Source organism: Pseudophryne corroboree, chromosome 1 (genome assembly GCF_028390025.1).
Source record: "Pseudophryne corroboree isolate aPseCor3 chromosome 1, aPseCor3.hap2, whole genome shotgun sequence".
Lineage (NCBI taxonomy): Eukaryota > Metazoa > Chordata > Amphibia > Anura > Myobatrachidae > Pseudophryne > Pseudophryne corroboree.
Window position 1 is genome coordinate 39,012,940 of NC_086444.1, and position 20,762 is coordinate 39,033,701.

Sequence of the window (20,762 nt, forward strand, 5' to 3'; positions counted from 1 at the left end):
ATTCTGTGAGGAGACCTGCAAAACATGCACTGTGTGGGGTCCTGAGGACCGAGTTTGAGAACCTGTGCTCTAAGATACATAATAGCTGTACTTGTATGAGATATATATATATACACTCTTTGCATTTCCATGTTTCTCACAGCCCATGTTCTAGGTGCCAAACACACACAAAAATGCTTGAGATTACAAAAAAAAATTGTTGGATTTTTTTTATTTTTTTAGTGTATTTTTGTCTCGCTACTTTTGATATCTCCCTTTGCCATGTGCAGCTGTGGGAGTGAGCGGCAGCAGTGACACAGATAAGGCAGTCTTGTACAGTCTCTGTATAAATATAACTGTAACAACTTGATAGAAACCGTGAGGCTGTATCTGAGAATTTGGAAGAGTTTTCTAGTGATTCCTACTAGCTGCAACATAAGACCTGAGAGTAACAGCGAGCGTATCTTACAGTGTGTCGCTTACATAGTACAAAACATGGATGGTGTTCTCTATATTTGGAACCACTACTGAATTAGCAGAGGGAGTGGCAGCTGCAGAATGCCAGCAGTGGAGCTATATTTGGTGGCTACAGACTGTTGTAATACTTTTTTATGTAGGTTTTATATAGTGACTGTTTATGCAATCAGACGTGCTGGGGGAGGTAACTGGCACATATCCAGGCTGCCTGGGGTTGGATATTGGGCAGAACGTGTATTAAATATTGGATGCTACAACTCGGTGCAGGAATACACAGGGTCACCCTATCCAATAACTGGTTAGAAATTCCATCTGCTTGTGTTACAGTAATCTGGAGAATCTCTGGCTCCTGGGTACTGACTTTGTAAGTTTATGTTGCCAAACTAACTGTCCAGTGTTATTAAACCTGATGAGTGTTTGTTGGGCATTTTAGGGGCAGCTTTTATTTAAAAAATAATAATAATACTTTTTAAAATGATCACACTAAGTCCAAGTTTTGTTTTGTTTTCTTTGTTTTTTTCTATAACTGGATATTGCCGATCAAAGTTGGTAAAGCTTCACCTAGGACCATTGGACAGTATGGCTCAGATTTATCAAGCCTTGGAGAGAGATAAAGTACCAACCAATCAGCTCTTAACTGCCATGTTAACGGCTTCGTTTGAAAAATGACAGGAGCTGATTGGCTGGTACTTTATCACCGTGCTATTTATTACTCTCCAAGGCTTGATAAATCTGTGCCATAATATATTATTAAATATTTTTGTGTTGTCAATATACTGTACATGATGGTGCTATACGTAAAGAATGGGTGTGGTATGGATGGTAGATAGTGTCTAGGTCGACAGTGTCTAGGTCGACAGTAACTAGGTCGACAGGGTCTTTAGGTCTACATGGTCTAGGTCGACAGGTCAAAAGGTTGACATGAGTTTTTTTGTTTGTTTGGTGTCGTTTTCTTCGTAGAGTAACCGGGAACCCCATTTAGTGCACCCTGTCTCCCCTCGCATGGCTCGCTTCGCTCGCCATGCTTCGGGCAAGGCTCTTTGCTCCATTACTGCTTGGCTCGGCACAGATTACCGTTCCAATCGTAGTCCACGTGGATCGTGAAGTATGAAAAGGTTCAAAAAAAGAAAAAAATTGTGAAAAACTCATGTTGACCTTTTGCCCTGTCGACCAATAGTTGTCGACCTAGTTACTGTCGACCTAGAGATCGGATCCCGTAAAGAAGACCAAGTACCTAATGACTGTGTATGTGTGGAGTAACAACAATTAAAATGAATACAGTGGAAAGATGGCACAAGGATGTAGGTTACTGCACCCTCATAAGCTTCAAGCGGAGTCTGTTGTCATTAGGTGATTAACTAACTCCGGTTATACACCCATAGAGGGGAATATTAAGTGCTGATACCATATAAACGCGGCTGCGCTGGATACATTTAGAATGACACACTAACAACGCACCGGTGTTATTTCTCAGTGTTTGTAATGGAAATGGATTCACATACCGTACTTGTGAATACAAACAACTCGAAGATCCACACATCTGCCAACAGAAATAAATCATTCTAATAGGGAAATGCGACAATTTTATTAACAAACATACATTACTGTGTATAGCTAGTTATATTTATATCTATAGTACTGTGGTCCCTACACTGGATTGAGTGTCTATTGATAATATTTCCAGCACCAATATAATGGGGGTCATTCCGAGTTGTTCGCTCAGTATTTTTTTCTCGCAACGGAGCGATTAGTCGCTAATGCGCATGCGCAATGTCCGCAGTGCGACTGCGCCAAGTAAATTTGCTATGCAGTTAGGTATTTTACTCACAGCATTACGAGGTTTTTTCTTTGTTCTGGTGATCGTAATGTGATTGACAGGAAGTGGGTGTTTCTGGGCGGAAACTGGCCGTTTTATGGGTGTGTGCGAAAAAACGCTACCGTTTCTGGGAAAAACGCGGGAGTGGCTGGAGAAACGGAGGAGTGTCTGGGCGAACGCTGGGTGTGTTTGTGACGTCAAACCAGGAATGACAAGCACTGAACTGATTGCAGATGCCGAGTAAGTCTGGAGCTACTCAGAAACTGCTAAGAAGTGTCTATTCGCAATTTTGCTAATCTTTCGTTCGCAATTTTGATAAGCTAAGATTCACTCCCAGTAGGCGGCGGCTTAGCGTGTGCAAAGCTGCTAAAAGCAGCTTGCGAGCGAACAACTCGGAATGACCCCCAATATCTCTAGCGCCAACATAAAATTAATACACAAATTGATAAACACAGGCAAGGGCATAGCCAGAACTTTGTGGGCCCCATAGCAACATTTTGAAGGGGCCCCCGTCCCAATGCTTCTAGAGAGACACTTCTCTGCAGCAGTTGTTAATTTTATGCCCTATAATAGTGCCCTAGTTCATTTTCTGAACCATACCAGAGCCTTATTTAATGTTATGCCCCATAGCAGTGCCCTAGTTTCTTTTATGAATCGCAGTAGTGATTAAGTTCACCCTATGTCACATGTCAGAGCTACCAGTACACATTATGCCGCACAGTACCCCCAATTCACATTATGATATATAGTGCTCCCCGTTCATATTGTGCCTCATTACAGTGCCCTGTTTCATATTACCGTATATAACATTATAATGCCCTCCAGTTCATTGTATACCACACTACAATGAGCAGGTCCAGGGGCATACCTAGATATATTGCAGGCCCCAAGGAAAAAGTTTGAAAGGAACCCTATGTACCACCCAATGGTGAAAATGTATATAACACATGTAACTTTGACCCTGCTCAGCTCTGGGCCCCATAGTAGCTGTACTGTCTGCACCTATGGTAGCTACGCCCTTGAACACAGATAGTTTATTGAACTGATGTTCCCTTTGTCATAGTACGGATAAAAGACAGGGGAATACCCTGGGGAAACGACAGACATAAATTGCATTCTCCTGACACACTTTATCCACTTGTTTGTTTATATTAAAGAGATTAGAAGTGACACATTATAAGAGAAAGCACAAACGCAGAATATGGACACATCTCATTGGAATGAAACAAATTTCATTACCAGAGATTCCAGAGGCATTCAGTGCGCAGAACGTTGTTAAACAACACATTCTTTTACTGATCTGTCTGATTTTTATCCTATATCTCGTTGGTTTTTATGAATTGAAGAACAAATAAAAGTTATGTTTTAATATTGCTCATAATAGTGCACCGGTCAAGGGCAATCAAGCCCTCTTTCTTTGTCTGTTTGGTTCAACTTGATATAACCATCTGTGCTGAGCCATCGATCTACCTTAAACCTGATCCATTGGGGTTCATTGAGGACCGCGTTTGAGAACCTCTGCCGTAGGCTTTTGTTTTTTGCAGCATACAGGAAGACGGTGAAGGTTTTGACAATGCTAAATTCCTATGTCGTATAAACAACCCTTATGAAGCTAAGAACACTGTACGCTGTTTACTTAAGAAATACCGTAATGGTACGCTATTTGCGTAACGATCGCTCAGCCGTAGGCGAGACGCTCAAGCGTCACGTTCGCTCACGGCCCAGCGATCACAGGACACGTTATTGGTTATGTCTAGGGGAATGATTCGCTATGGCGTAGCATACACTCGAGACCACGAGGAGGTCACCAGCGATGCAGACGCTCACAACACTATACCTTGATATTAAACCTTATACCGACGAAACACACAGAATACCTTTAATGTGAGTACAGGGTGTAAATGCAACTTTGTGTAGCCTGACTACCTACAAAGCTGTTTGAGCGTCACCGACGCTCAAGTGAACACTTAACACTATAGTAAATACACAGATACTGTTTTAGGGTTCCAAAGCCTATTATCTGTATTATATCTAGTATACTTGTAAAAGAGTAACACAGTACAAATGATACACTACAATATAACAAAGACTTCCTAACCAAACACCTAACTAAGGGATAAACTACAATACTATCCTGGCCTAACACAATACAATACAATACTATTTTAGTCTAGGGGAGTTACGAGAGAAAAGAGAAAATAGAGAGAGAGAAATAGACACAGAGGGAGAGAGAGGAATTGGCTCACAGAAAGACAATGATTACGGAGAGAACTTACGCACAAAGGGTATGATCGCCTGCGCCTCGATATCCAGCTCCCGATTATCAGCAGATAACCGTTGATGAGAGAGTGAGCTGGATGTGGTCGGCCTGCCTATTTATGCCCCACACACAATGCAATCTCCTGGTCCTACAATCCTTCAGTTTATTGGACACAGGAATTCGGCCCTGTACTGTAACCAAAGGTCATAGGTTGATTCATACAGGTGGGCTGTGCTGAGTTTAAACGGCTCAGGTGGGTGGGAAACTGGGTTTCCCGCCGCATACCTGAGTATGGGTAAATAATAGAAATGGACATAAACTTCTTATGTTCATAACTATTCGCACGAGCGATTAATACGCTCCAAACCAACACCGGAATATTGCTAATTAAATACTCTTCCGATGGGTACCAAATACTGCTGTATGACTCCTGTTAGACCCTTCGTGCAATACAAAGAGGGACTCCTCCGCTCAGGGACATTCTATCTAAACCAAACTTACAGAAACTATTGAGGGGAACATGATCTATAAACGACATTAATTGTGAACTTTTGTAACGAATGAGTCGCACGCTACGATCACATAAACTCTACCGTAAATGCGCATACTGCGCGTGCGAGTGCACGCTATTGCGGGTATGCGCTTCCACGGGAGAGCATACGCATGCGCAGCACGGACCAGTGTGCGGTGCAAATATGGCAGTGTGCATTGAGACATTTTTCTGACTTCGACAGTCCACCCTTTGGCAGTCAATAATAACTGCCACAAAATATTTAAGGAGAAAAATGTAAGTCAGGGGTTAATTGATTTCCATGGTGGGGAAAGGAGGAAGAATGGAGTAGGTGTGAAGAGAGTATGACCTAGTGAGAAAGCAGGAGCATGTGTGTATGAGTCCATGTTTGGGGGGGTCATGTATCATCGTGCCGTACGTGTGGTAAATCAAGCTTCGAGGTATTGCGAAGTATACATTTGAATTCCTTCTTATCCTGTGGTACAGGTCTGTGGATGGGCTGTCAAACTCTACCGAGCTCATTTCGGCTGTGGTTGTAACACAATGGGGATGCACATTTTAGTTGATGATACATGAATTGGGGGGGTATGTGGTTGCTGCTATCTGTGCCTGTATTCCCTATCGACTATGTGTGTTATTACCTGAGGGTTGCAGAGATGAAGATAAAGAACACTTACGAAAAATGCAATGATATTCTATGTCAGGTTAATGTACGTTCGTCGATTGAGGTCTTGATTGGTGTCGTTTGATTGCAGTCTTCTTCTTTGTGCTTTTGCTCATAAATCGTGAGTAAAGCAAACAACGTCCATGGATTTACAAAAAATGTTGGGCTAGCGTGATTTTAAAGTTCCTAGGGAAACTGGGGTACCCATGGCATTGTCCATAAAATCTTGTATATCAGGTCGTCTGCTCTTCTTCTTTCCATCTTTCCGTTGTCGGCCCCTTGGCTCATCAGGTCCTTCGTCTACGTGGGTCTTTGTACCTCGGAGGAAAACATAGAAATGGGTGAAAGACGGACCGTATACTCATTACATCATTACGTCATGGTTTCTAGCATTGGGTCATAAATCAAATCCAGGTTAATTACAGTTTCCTCACTCCTCAAGCTCATCACTTTCGTACTTTGTTTACACCTCATCAAAGCCTGCCCGCATCTAAATATCAATCCAATAGATATAACAACACCTAAGATACACAGGAGAAACTTTCCAACATCCATTATGACTCCTTGAGCCCACTCTCCCAAACCGGAGAACCAATTTCGCGGGTTCAACCATGACACCCAACCAGTCAGCTCATTACCTACAGCAGCAAGGGTGAGATTGTGTTTCCGACGAAATTCCCACTTTAATTGCAGAATATCGTCCATCTTTTGGTCTATGACCTCTACCGGATCCTCGGTGTTATTTGTGATATACGTGCAACACTTTATACCGTACTGTGTTGCCAATGTAACACAATATCCGCCTGTTACTGCTGTAAGGTAATTAAGAACCATCCTATGCTGAACTAGTTCTGTTTTGTAAGCTTGAAGTTCTCTTCCAGTGTATCTAAACGTGTCATCATACATTTCAGTGATATTATCTAACAAATTGGCGAGTGCGGAAATGTATTTATAATTCATCACTCCTCGAGCGGTACGAGTGAAATCTAACGCTACCAGAACCTGAATCCCGGTGGATTCATGGATAAGATCAGAGGCCGGATGCTCTAACCTTTCTGACAGTTGTCTTTTAACAAGGTGCTCGTAGTGAGTGTGAGTATAAGGAGCTTGGGCACCACGGTGTATATCCTTCATTTTGTCATGTGTAACAGTCATTACTTCAGGCAATACTTTTCCAATATAACACAATCCTTCAGAGTTTGGGGCAAGCCACTTGTACGCCTTTCTCCCGCATATGAAATATGCATCATCGGGGAGAACATAAGGGACGGAGAAGGACATGACCATATTACAAACCTTCCAGGTGAAATCTCCTGACCCTAATTCTTCCATCTGCTTAATGCACGTATCGGTTTGTACGATATGTGCACAGTATCCTGGTGATACCTCTCCAACCTTTAGTAATCCTATTTCCTAAGGTATATCGATACCGGAAAGATTTTCCTCTACTGGCTATGTGGCGTACGAGCTCTGTATCTGTAGGCATTCTATCTGCTCTGTGTGAAAAGGTCATGGTAAGGTTGCTCCATGACACTTCCCAATTTCCCGGTTTTCTAGGATTGGAGATGTTAAAACATAAGAGGGACCTATCCACATGGTATTGGTGGAGCTTCAAACTAGGAGGGCTGGAGATATTAAACCTCCTGTCCACCGGTCTCCCACCCTTTAGCTCAAGTACCTCCCCTACCGTTAAAGGAAATGGTACTAGCCCTGATTTGCTGTGACCCTGAGGTACTTGAGAGCATACCCAACAATCTGTTTGGTTCAACACGTTACCCACTAGAGAGTGATAGTCACTCAATGGATGCCGGTCCATATGGATATTAAGACTGGATTGGCATTTCTTTATGCATCCATCTTCAACCGTTGTCACAGAGCCTACAGATACAGTTTTTCTTTTTGAACTAACAATCCTTCAAAGAAAATGTTTACAGATAACATGGTTGTTAGATCGTGCCCGGTACTCGCCTTTGCTTGGTGATTGGGTTGCTATTGGAAATTTACACCTCCGTCTCAGTCATCAGGACCTTTCTGGATCCTTTCTCGACCTCACTGGTACTCTCACCGAAACAGACTGCTCTGGTCAACATCATGGTTAACGGAAAAATCCATATCACAGTCTCTTGGGGCAAGTCCATCTTACAGGAGGAGAAAAGAAGAAGTTTGTAAAGGGGGTATAAGAAAACCGTCTGAGGGGGAGAGAACTTGTTACGATAATAAGTTCTCTCGTCTTGTTGTTCTTCTTGTTCTGCTGTCCTCTCAAAAGGTGCTGTCTCTCAGTCTTCCAAACGAACATTCTGGTGATGCAATATTCCTTCCCATCCAGCGATCTTTCTGTTAAGGAGCAAAAATCTGGCATTACCATAGGTCCAACTGAGGGGTGACATACCATCTTTAAACCATGGAAACATGAGTGGGAAGAGAGAGACAACAAAAAAAAACAAAAGAGATAGAGAACAATTCATGTGCATATATACATTACATAACTCGACAATAACCACCAATAAGAAAAGAGAAACAAAGCATTTTTAAACATTGTCAACATTAAGAAAACATTGTTAGCATTAGAAAAACATTGTCAGACTTATTAGGCTGTCATATCTATGTGTCTAATGGTCTCCTTGAGCAGTCCCTCCCCACCAGCTCCTGCATTACTCCATTGTCTGTATCTGGCCAGAAATACATTGTGGCGGAGGTTATGCTGGGGTTTGGTAGACTTCTGCAAGGACCAAGTTGATATGCAATGTGTGAATTCTTACCAATACTCGTCATAGATGGGGATAGAGAGAGGGAGAGAAAAACATTTTTCACAAATACATTTACAACGTTTCACCTGGTCATCCCTGTGTCTTTAGTGAATGACCTCCCACTTTATTAATCGTTACCTCAGGCTTACCATCAGTCCTAATGATCACCTTTCTTGACTATATTTTATGGGTGTGGCCCAAAATTCTTCCTATATGATCCCTGATTATAATGGTGTATGTTGTAACTTTGCTCATTTCTTGGTCTAGGGGGTCTAACTTTATGTGGGTTATTACAGTTGTTGGCATAATGCCCTTCTCTTCTACAATGGTAACAAATCCTTGGCCTTCTCCATGTGCTAGGGGCCTGGGGTTCCGGTCGACTTGATGCATCCTCTAGTGCTTGGATGTTCAGTGTCATCAACCGCTCTCCCTGCGCTTCCCTGGTTCTTTGGATATTTCGGTCATGCTCGATAGCGGACTCTCTTAATGCCGCCACCGAGATACCTCTCCAATGAGGTATTGAAGTTTGTACCCTAATTTTTAGTGTGTCTTTCAAGTTGCTCGCTAATACGGACACAGCTACCTCTCTGTGGTGTACATTAGTTTCAATGTCATCCATACCAGTGTACCTAGCCATATCCTGCAGAGCCCGGTGAAAATACTCTTCTGCGGATTCACCTTCTTTTTGTCTTATTGTATAGATTTTATTCCACTTTGCTACTGTAGGAAAATATTCTTTCAACTGTAGATTGATTCTTTTTATATTATCTTGGTTATACTTGTTTGTTAGTGGCACTTCCTCATCTAGCTTACAATCAGTGATAAATTTCAATGAATCAACATCGGGGGGTAAACATGCCCTCAGCACTGTCCTCCAATCTTTGTTACTTGGCTCTGCAGTATGTCCTAGCACTCTAATGTATCTTTGACAAGCAACTAAATCTTTCCTGGGATCAGGAAATTCAGACAGAATTGCTCTTAATTCTGTTCGGGAAAAAGGGCAGTACATGGCGATGTTCCTGACAGGAGTGATTCCTGAAGAGTCAGTTTCCCCATTTGGTACTGCAATTACCCTAACAGGATTAAGTCCAGTAATGTCATTCTGAATTGGTTCTAGGATATAAGGTACATTTGTTTGTGCGTGATGTATATTACCATACATACCTGTGAACACGACCTCACCTGACCCTCCATTAGGGGGTTTGATTACAGTTTTTACCGACTGGGTCGTGTCCACCTGGACGTCTTGTGTGATGGCTTCTGAAAGAGGTGCCGACATCGTTCTTGGTTCACTTTCTGGTTGGTGTTCCTGAGGAAAGTTTAACATGGGGTGCGACTTGCATGGGTTAATAGTTGTACATTCAACAGTATTACAATTATCTTTGTTACATTTATTACACTTATTCTTATTATCTGTACTACTGTTGCTAAGAGCATTTTTATTGTTCACCCTTGTGCTTCTCTCCGCAACCACAATCCCCTCCATTGCCACTTCTCCTCTCTCAAGATGAAAGTTAGGTAAGTAAGTTATATTTCTTTGCATTTCACTCTCCTGTTGCCATATTTGTAAACAATCATAATGCTTGATTCGTCTCTTTGCTGATTTGATGAGACATATCCTTTGCCTTAAATTATGCAACACCTCTGAGTCAAAACTACCTATCCCGGGAAATGGTGCCTTATCCCCCGCAGTCATTCGTGTCCATTCATCACAAAAGGTCTCAGAGTGGGGACCATACTTCCTAAAATGCACCAAACACAGAACTTCTCTGTATTGTGCACTTGGCTGCCATTGTGGACCTTTTTAACACAGACACAAATCACGCTTGCATGTGCTCCCTACAACACGTATGAGGGCAAGATTTACGCATGGATATACGACCTCATAACCCGTTGTTTTTGGTCACACATACAACCGTGCGGTCCAATCGTACCACTTATAGACACTTGTTGCCCATAAATGGTAGGATCATTGGAGTCTCCCTACTGTGCTCCAAAACAGCCAGAGCGTAATACAACGAAAACTTTATCACACTCTGTTGCACGTTTTCACTCAGATCGTGCTCATCACATTCCACATAGATCACAAATTATCACATAGATCACAAAGTCCACAAAGCGGGATTATCACCTAGATCACAAAGTCCACAAAGCGGGATTCAATACACTCATACCGTTTTCAACCCAATATCATTCTTATAGTTTTCTGATCAGAAAAATCATTTCCCGTAGTCTGATAGCTCTCCCCAGAGGTACTACAGTAAAACAAGGTATTTAAACTAAGTTTTGGAAAGCTGAAATCAATTTGTGTTATTTATCGCCTTGCGTTATTTACCGCTGTGCGTTACTTATCGCCTTTGCGCTAATTATCGCTTTGCGCTAATTCAACTTTTCGTGACTTGAGCTACGTGGGCGTAACCAGACGCTACGTTGCGTAGTGTACGCTGCGTGCGTCTGCCTTTCGGATTGCGTACGCTAGTCTTTGTTAGCGACACGTGTACGCAATGCAAAGGATCCACCGTAACACAATATATATTTTATCAATGTAGACGATCCCTGATCATCTACCGCAATCCACACTGCACACTGGCTGCCTCGTCTCTCGGACAAGCCGTGTGTTGTTCTATACTTTAACTATTACCTCTACTTATTAAATAACAGCAAATCTCCTTTTAGCCCTTTCTATCAACTATAAAATTTGGCAAACAGGAATAGTGATATACGAAAAATGGAACAGAAATGCAGATATATGCGTGCGTACGCAAGACAAAAGACAAATAAACAGTTTTTTTAAAAGACAAGCGTTTTGTTCTTACTTCCGGTTACCGGATTCCTTCAGCACTCTTTACCTAAGTGAAGCAGACGCTTATCCCGTCAGCAACTGCGAGACAACCTCCCACCCTTTTGCTGGGGGATAATGTCTGCTGATCTACCTAGTGCAGATGTGAAAAGGATCGGACGAGTCCCCAATTGACAATGCTAAATTCCTATGTCGTATAAACAACCCTTATGAAGCTAAGAACACTGTACGCTGTTTACTTAAGAAATACCGTAATGGTACGCTATTTGCGTAACGATCGCTCAGCCGTAGGCGAGACGCTCAAGCGTCACGTTCGCTCACGGCCCAGCGATCACAGGACACGTTATTGGTTATGTCTAGGGGAATGATTCGCTATGGCGTAGCATACACTCGAGACCACGAGGAGGTCACCAGCGATGCAGACGCTCACAACACTATACCTTGATATTAAACCTTATACCGACGAAACACACAGAATACCTTTAATGTGAGTACAGGGTGTAAATGCAACTTTGTGTAGCCTGACTACCTACAAAGCTGTTTGAGCGTCACCGACGCTCAAGTGAACACTTAACACTATAGTAAATACACAGATACTGTTTTAGGGTTCCAAAGCCTATTATCTGTATTATATCTAGTATACTTGTAAAAGAGTAACACAGTACAAATGATACACTACAATATAACAAAGACTTCCTAACCAAACACCTAACTAAGGGATAAACTACAATACTATCCTGGCCTAACACAATACAATACAATACTATTTTAGTCTAGGGGAGTTACGAGAGAAAAGAGAAAATAGAGAGAGAGAAATAGACACAGAGGGAGAGAGAGGAATTGGCTCACAGAAAGACAATGATTACGGAGAGAACTTACGCACAAAGGGTATGATCGCCTGCGCCTCGATATCCAGCTCCCGATTATCAGCAGATAACCGTTGATGAGAGAGTGAGCTGGATGTGGTCGGCCTGCCTATTTATGCCCCACACACAATGCAATCTCCTGGTCCTACAATCCTTCAGTTTATTGGACACAGGAATTCGGCCCTGTACTGTAACCAAAGGTCATAGGTTGATTCATACAGGTGGGCTGTGCTGAGTTTAAACGGCTCAGGTGGGTGGGAAACTGGGTTTCCCGCCGCATACCTGAGTATGGGTAAATAATAGAAATGGACATAAACTTCTTATGTTCATAACTATTCGCACGAGCGATTAATACGCTCCAAACCAACACCGGAATATTGCTAATTAAATACTCTTCCGATGGGTACCAAATACTGCTGTATGACTCCTGTTAGACCCTTCGTGCAATACAAAGAGGGACTCCTCCGCTCAGGGACATTCTATCTAAACCAAACTTACAGAAACTATTGAGGGGAACATGATCTATAAACGACATTAATTGTGAACTTTTGTAACGAATGAGTCGCACGCTACGATCACATAAACTCTACCGTAAATGCGCATACTGCGCGTGCGAGTGCACGCTATTGCGGGTATGCGCTTCCACGGGAGAGCATACGCATGCGCAGCACGGACCAGTGTGCGGTGCAAATATGGCAGTGTGCATTGAGACATTTTTCTGACTTCGACAGTTTGTACAGAGCGCTTTATAGGGGGTGTATTATGTATTTGGCTGTAAATTCAGTTGTGGAATGTTGAATACTATGCAAAAGGGAGAAGATGGCTTACGTGGTACATACAGACTAGCACAAATCAAAGGATGATTGATCTGCTCTCTAGCTAGTTACATATTTCATCTCATTGTCGATGACGGCGTGACCTCCCGTTGACACTGATTGATCTTATGTCAGTCTGTTCCTTAATCTGAAAATAATAGGAGAATTTCAGTCAACATTTTTTTTTTTGTTTTTATTAAACCGCCCTGTCCTCAGTGGTACAACCATGGTGGCTGTGTGCCCAGGGGCCCTGCCATCGCCATTACTGTACTCCAACACTTCTCTACGGATGAAGAACCTTAAATATAAACTATGTATTGTGTCATGGTGACCAGGTAGTTTCTTGGGATAGCACCAGTGGTTCTCAAGTTTGGTCCTTGGGACCCGAAAATTGTTCATTTTGGGGTCACCCGGACAGAGTTTGAGAACCACTGGAATAGCCCATACAGCCACCCTCTCAGTGGCCACCTGCCGACCATCCATTGTTGACTATTAATATTCAAATGTCACATGTCTGTAAGACCTGAAGGAGCAGCAGGTACTGTACAAGCATTGGCAGAGGTCTGCCGGTTACTATTATCATTAGCCACAAGTTATGCAGCGCTGTATATGGTAAACGTAGAAACCACTTCACAGTAACAGGGCATCCCAGTATTAGTACAATATACCACGGCGTACTCTAGCATAAGTACCAACCCTACATATCACACCCATGACTGGGTAGGCCATATAACTGGGGCATAGGTAGGGCATACCGTGAAGTTTACATCTTGGCCTTCAGGTCATGAGTCCTTGAGGCTGTTTGATGTTTTTATTTTATTTTTTCAGTACATGGGGGGAGATGTATCAAACATTCCAAAGGCCACAAGTTAAGGCGTTGTCCATAGAAACCAGTCAGTTTCTAGCTATCATTTTTTCATATCCTCCAAATAATCCATTCCATTGGGTACAACATGCTCTGTTCCTGGTCTTCCTTGTCAGTGGCAGTTGCAGCTTTGGGGCAGAATTCAAAACTCAAATAGGGGAACCACACCAACTGCCACCCCAAACACTGCCAAACATTGCCCGATGGGACTCACTAGCAGCAGGTGTAGCTCCCCTGTTTGAATTTTGGACTGAGATGCAGCCCCACCTCTGGAGCTGTCCCTCACAAGGAAGACCAGGAACAGAGCATTTTGTACCTAATGGAATGGGTCTTGTTGGAGAGTATGTTTATTTAGTACTGAGCATAAAATGACAGAATCAGATTGGTTGCTATGGGCAACGCCTCCACTTGACCTCTACGGAAGGTTGGGTTAATCTTCCCCTCCCTACGGAAATCAATTTGAGATTAAATAAAGATGTAAAGGACGATAAAGGGAAACTCCACATCTCCACTGATTCATCCAGCCTGGGGGCTAGATGCATCATCGCTTGGAGAGTGATAAAATGGAAAGTGATAAACTACCAGCCAATAAGCTCCTGTCATTTTTCAAACAGGGTCCGTGACATGGCAGTTAGGAGCTGATTGGCTGGTGCCTTTTCTCTTTCCATTTTATCACTCTCCAAGCGATGGTGCATCTAGCCCTTAGCCTATATACTGGTTTCCCACATCCAATCCTTAGAACTGCCCTCACACATAAGTCCTAAGCCTGATCTGTACCACCCTGCTGCTGCATTATAACCTGCTGAGTCACACATCATACACCGAGTATTAATCATTGTGGGAAAGCAATAAAACAGGCCTTTGAGCTTTTTTATATGCTGAAAAATACCATAAGTAAAATATATATATATATATATTCCATAGCAGCTGCCGCTACCATGGCTATAAAGCTCTGACCTTCTCTGTGACTGCGGGGGCACTGAGTTGTATAGAATGAGCCTTGCAATAGCGCAGGCTTTGGCCATCATTACTAGGGTTCTGAAAGCACTTGGCAGGCATCCTTGGACCAGTAGTGCACCAAGTCCAAACCCTGCCATTTTGACTTCATAGATCAGACACAATACCCAAGTAGATGGACAAGACCACTTATACCCCTTTCAGACTGACAAGAGCCGGGTCGCACCCGGGAATGTGTACGTGGTTGCTTCCCAGGTGCCACCCGGCTTGAGACCCCTTCAGACTTGCGGCCCGACCCGGCATATTGACGGGTTGGTGACGTCACCGCTGACTCTACCGGAGGCTGTGCTTGGAAATAATCATCTCCAAGACCCGCCTCCTCCTATGCAGAGAACAGGTGCCAGGGTCGCCTTGACCCGGCTTACCCATTCACACTGCGTGCATAGCGGGATATTCTTACAGGACCCTTTCACACTGAGCAAATTCCCGGATTGATGCGCATTCATGTGCAATAACCTGGGAAATATTTGTCAGTGAGAAAGGGGTATAATTCATAGAGTATGGTCCTCCTGGGGGGAAATGTAAAAAAAACTCCTAAAGAGTGCTTTCTGTAAGTGGAGAAGTTGCCCAAAGCTTCCAATCACCTTTTTTGTATCATGTACTCGATAAAAGCTATCTCGAGGCTCATTGGTTGTCCACAGCAACCAATGCTAGAGAGAGACTGGGTATATTGCTTTCAGAGAGCAAAGGGACAATCTAGGGATGTTCATTGACCACTGATGGCTTGCCACCAGTGGTCAATGATTCTCTGCCATCAATGGCTTAGAGGCTGCAATTTTTTGTTCCCCTTGGTACAGTGGTCATGAAGCTTAGCACCGCCCCCTTCCCGTAAAGTGGTAAAAGGGCCAGACAGCCCTCCAACATGCAATCTCTGCCTGGATTGATAGGACATAATTACCTGTGCATTATACAGTATGTGAGTTATATTTTTAATATGATGTTTTATGATCTGATTAGACTCCAGTTGGGCCTATCATACCTGGCATATTAGGACTGACACCAAATAGAGTGCATAATTGTGAGTTGACTTAGGGGGGAATACAATTAACCCCGATAATTTAACGATGCAAAAGACAGGGGCCAAACCACATAAAATCCGTGATAAGCTCATGGGGGATGTAGGTACTGTATGTGACTGGTGGTCAGGAGACCATGGTTAGATGTTGTGCTACACCGCACTGTACTGTGCTACAAAGTAGTGTGGTGCTCTATAAATAATTGATATTCTTAATATACAGTCATATAAACTTTATTTCAAGGGATGGTATATCCATGTAATAACTTCTATGTAATACTGTATCTTAATTGAGATCAAGTAATTCAGGGCCAGCCCTGGGTATAGGCTATATAGGTGATTGCCTAGGGGCACCACTGCTCCCGGGGGCACCAGCAATGGTACACAATACTTGGTGGCTGAATTGACCGTAAATTAAGGGACATTAGATAAAATTGTTTCCTGGGCACCAAATTGGCCAGGGCTAGCTTTCAAGTAATTGAAACTACTGAACCTTCTCTACAGATGCACGAGACCGGTGAATTCCTTCTGTTGGGTGGGCACTGCTGTTTGGACTGGGGAACAACCACAGCCAAATTCTGCATGCTATACGTGTACCGTAAACCAAATATACAACTAGGACTAATGGGGCAGATGTATTAAGCCTGGAGAAGTGATAAAGCGGTGATAAGTGCAAGGTGATAACTCACCAGCCAATCAGCTCCAATATGTAAATTGACAGTTAGGAGGTGATTCTTTATCCCTTCTCCAGGCTTAATACATCTGCCTCAATGTTTCAAAGAACACTTGTGAAAATGTTGATCCTTTGTAGGTCAGTGGCTTCTGAGTCATCGACTGCCATGCAATTGTGATGTATGTATTTTCTAAGTGTTGTTAATGTCCAATATCCACTGCTTGTTTCCTAGCAATACATAAAAGTACAAACCATGGAGAGTCAAATCCCCATTAATATGTGCGAAATGGGAGAGAAAAAGCCGGTGGAGATTCCAGGTCAGTGTTCCGGTAGCACTGGAATATTGTGTACGGCGGTCAACTACATTTCAGGAGAGATGAAGGAATTTGGAGACTGGTTAAAAGGTAAACGGGAGGGGGGGCTTCTATCACACTCATCTAACCTATGCTACTCCATTTATTTCTAGCTGACCTACCTTAGGGCACCTGCACACTGGCGGAAGCTGTCTTGTCTGCTCTTGTATTATTTCAGTAATGTTGGTTTATTTTGTTGGTAATATGAATGAGGATCCAGTCTAGAAAATAAGGTGGCAGCTGTGACATAGCTGAGTCTTTGTGTTTCAGCTAATAATAATGGGACTGTAGACTTAGGGGAACATGTACTAAGCAGTGATAAAAGTGGAGAAGTTGCCCATGGCAACCAATCAGCATTGACGTAACAGTTAGAATGTGCATACTATAAACATATACAGAGCAGCTGATTGGATGCGATGGGCAACTTCTCCACAGGCTCACTTCTCCACTTTTATCACTGCTTAGTAAATGTCCCCCTTAATCCGCTCATAAATTGATGTAATGGTTAGTGGTAACATGAAATATGTTCTTCCATTGCAGATAAACCCATCCCGTTCCAGTTCATTGACTGGTTTTTACGTGGAATATCCCAGGTCATGTTTGTCAACAATCCTATCAGTGGACTTATAATTACTGCTGGACTCTTCCTTCAGAATCCATGGTGGGCGCTTGCAGGCTGCCTAGGGACTGCAGTTTCAACACTGACCGCTCTCCTCCTCAGCCAGGACAGGTATTACCTATAGGTCTTTGTTACATATCAAACCTGAAGAGCAAAGGATTGAGGATAGACAACCTGAGCGACTGCTAGTCCTGGGAACTCATTTGTACCGGTCCCTTACACCCTGGACGCAGCTGTTTTGTGGCCTGAGGTAATACGCTTGACCATGCAGCCTATGAATTTGTTAGGAGCCAGTGGGGCGGATGTATTAAGCCTGGAGAAGTGATAAAGCGGTGATAAGTGCAAGGTTATAACATACCAGCCAATCAGCTCCTAACTGTCAATTTACATATTGGAGCTAATTGGCTGGTGTGTTATGAGCTTGCACTTTTCACTGCTTTATCACTTCTCCAGGATTAATACATCTACCTCTATGCTATTGTAAGCATTTTACTTTCTGGTTTGGGAGACGGCTGCGCTACTGCCCACGTGCATTCATCAGACCATGCAACTGTGAGTGACCATGGCCAGGGTGGGAGTCGATGGAATCCGCTACCAGTAAATTGTGTGGAAAGCAGCCCATAGGCTACAATGGTTTATGTTAGGTACTGGGCCAAGCTTGGTCAATTTTGAAATTTCAGCAGCCCCCATAGAAATCTACGAAGGCTGCTTTTGAGGTGAAAAAAAATGGAGGGACCACAGCAGATATCGCCAACCTCTGTTGGGGTCCTCCTCAGATACATCTCAGGGAAGCTTAATATTTGCGAGTACCCCCAAAAACAGGTTTTCAAAGGATCTCCTACAAGTATTTTTTTTTTATAAATATGCCCCTAAATCTTCTATAATGAGAGTCTTCTGCTAAAGATTGAAGTATCCAAATCCTAACACATGACTCTGGCACATCCTTATAAAGTAACTACAAATGCACAGCGTCAGGTGACGAGGCAATTCATGTTCTTGCAGATTAGGAGCATTAACTCTTTAATGATTAAAAGATTATAGGATAAAATAATTCTTGCACCTTGCAATATGTTGTTTAAAGAGGAGTGAGCTACTGCTCATTCTCCAGCCTTCCTGTTCTACAGGGAGGCTCCATGCCCTATCCCAAGATGGCCACCAAGATCTATACTGAGCATGTGCAGAGGCCATCTTGTCATTACTGTGGGAGACAGACATCTCCTGCTAAGCCCCTATTACAGACCTGGTTAATAACCAGCCATAAAGCTGTTCTAGCATCCATGCACAGCTACCCATTTGCCGTATACACTCACTGGCTGGGGCGCTGTATGAAACCACACTCCGATCCATCACCAGTGTACATGTAACAGTGAGTACGGCTGTACAGTACCTGCTTTATCTTCAGTATGACCACTCCACTGGTTAAGTAACTGGGCTGTTCATAGTGTGAGCCATCCACTAGTGTGTGCCTGTATACCTCTGCAGTATCAACACCTGCACACACATCATTCCCAACATTTGCCAGTTTTTTTTTTGTTTGTTTTTGTTTTTCATTAAGTTCTTGGTTTTAATCAAGAACTGAACTAAACTGTAGGCACAGACTTGTGAGGTAACTAAGCATACATCATCTTAATTATGTACGCCCTCTGTACCAATAACTACCTGGTTGCCTTAAACCACAGATCGGCAATAGCCGCTGGTCTCCATGGCTACAACGGAGTCCTGGTGGGCCTGCTCATGGCAGTATTTTCTGCTAAAGGAGATTGGTACTGGTGGCTGCTTCTGCCCGTGGCCGTCATGTCAATGACTTGGTAAGTTCTACATCTTCCCACAATTTACTGCTTTAAATAGAATTACTGTTTAATGTTATGATGTTATCAGTGGTGAATTTCCCAGTAGGCATATGAGGCACGTGTCTAGGGGCAGCACAGCAGACTAATGAGGCCAGGTCAACTTTTTTTTTTTTTTTTTGTCATTATGACTTCTTTTTTTATTATGCAACTGACTGGGTCTGGGCCATGGACAGCAAATCGTGGTCTGGGAGGTGGTAGTGAGGTGAGGTTAGGGCTGCATTGGTGGTCTGGAGGCATTCGCACTCAACCAAAAATGAAGGGGGTAGTGAAGTGAAGGGGGGACAACCAATAATGTACCTAGGAGCCGCCTGACTCCTAAATCCGCCCATGGATGTTATCACTCTGTGGACTCTTTTAGTGATGCAAAACATTGCAGCAATTCTTTGGGGCATATTTAATCATTTTTGTGGTGTATACCCCTGATATTAAAGATTCCTGACTGTATTTCTGTAATTTGCAGCATCAAGAAATCTTTATTCGCGAGAATGTATCATTCCTGAGTCGTGGGCCGGTACAGGGGCACCAAAAGAAAATGAGAACGCTTTAGTTCCTGCTTCTGCAGGGGGATATTCCGCAAATATGATCTGTTAGATTTAGTGTCCTGAGAGTACTAGGTGACTCGCCTCTGTATTCATTTCTACAAGTCTTTACAGTGCAAACAATTCACACACACACAGTGGTGTCCAAGTAACCCCAAATTGCACCTCCTACCCGTCTCCCCTCTTACTGCTGCAGAGAAATAAACCCCCTATACAGCTGTCATCGTTACCTTTTCTATAAATAAAATAAACACCACTATGAAGTCATCGTCATACATTGAAAAGTAAAATGTTTTTTTGTTACATTATGGGGGTCATTCCGAGGTGTTCGCTCGTTATTTTTTTACCGCAACGGAGCGATTAGTCGCTAATGCGCATGCGCAATGTCCGCAGTGCGACTGCGCCAAGTAAATTTGCTATGCAGTTAGGTATTTTACTCACGGCATTACGAGGTTTTTTCTTCGTTCTGGTGATCGTAATGTGATTGACAGGAAGTGGGTGTTTCAGGGCGGAAACTGGCCGTTTTATGGGTGTGTGTGAAAAAACGCTACCGTTTCAGGGAAAAACGCGGGAGTGGCTGGAGAAACGGAGGAGTGTCTGGGCGAACGCTGAGTGTGTTTGTGACGTCAAACCAGGTACGAAACTGACTGAACTGATCGCAGATGCCGAGTAAGTCTGGAGCTACTCAGAAACTGCTAAGAAGTGTCTATTCGCAATTCTGCTAATCTTTCGTTCGCAATTTTGATAAGCTAAGATTCACTCCCAGTAGGCGGCGGCTTAGCGTGTGCAAAGCTGCTAAAAGCAGCTTGCGAGCGAACAACTCGGAATGACCCCCTATGTATTATATAATAAACCATTCCCATTTTGAGACTTCATTTACTGTACTTTAAAAGTCA

General features: G+C 43.1%; 1 protein-coding gene across 5 annotated transcripts in view; it reads left to right on the plus strand.

Annotated features, from left to right (window-relative positions):
- SLC14A1 (solute carrier family 14 member 1 (Kidd blood group)) overlaps nt 1–20,762 on the plus strand; it is a 77,022-nt gene that overhangs the window by 39,354 nt on the left and 16,906 nt on the right. For 3 of the 5 annotated variants that reach the window (XM_063958332.1, XM_063958303.1, XM_063958313.1), the window contains exons 2-4: nt 16,738–16,909; nt 17,399–17,588; nt 19,157–19,285. In XM_063958332.1, the coding sequence (XP_063814402.1) occupies nt 16,759–16,909; nt 17,399–17,588; nt 19,157–19,285 (470 nt within the window). In that variant the 5' untranslated portion in view covers nt 16,738–16,758. Of the gene's footprint in view, nt 1–312; nt 593–614; nt 821–16,737; nt 16,910–17,398; nt 17,589–19,156; nt 19,286–20,762 lie in introns of those variants that run through there. The other 2 variants (XM_063958294.1, XM_063958323.1) reach the window with 2 other exon arrangements.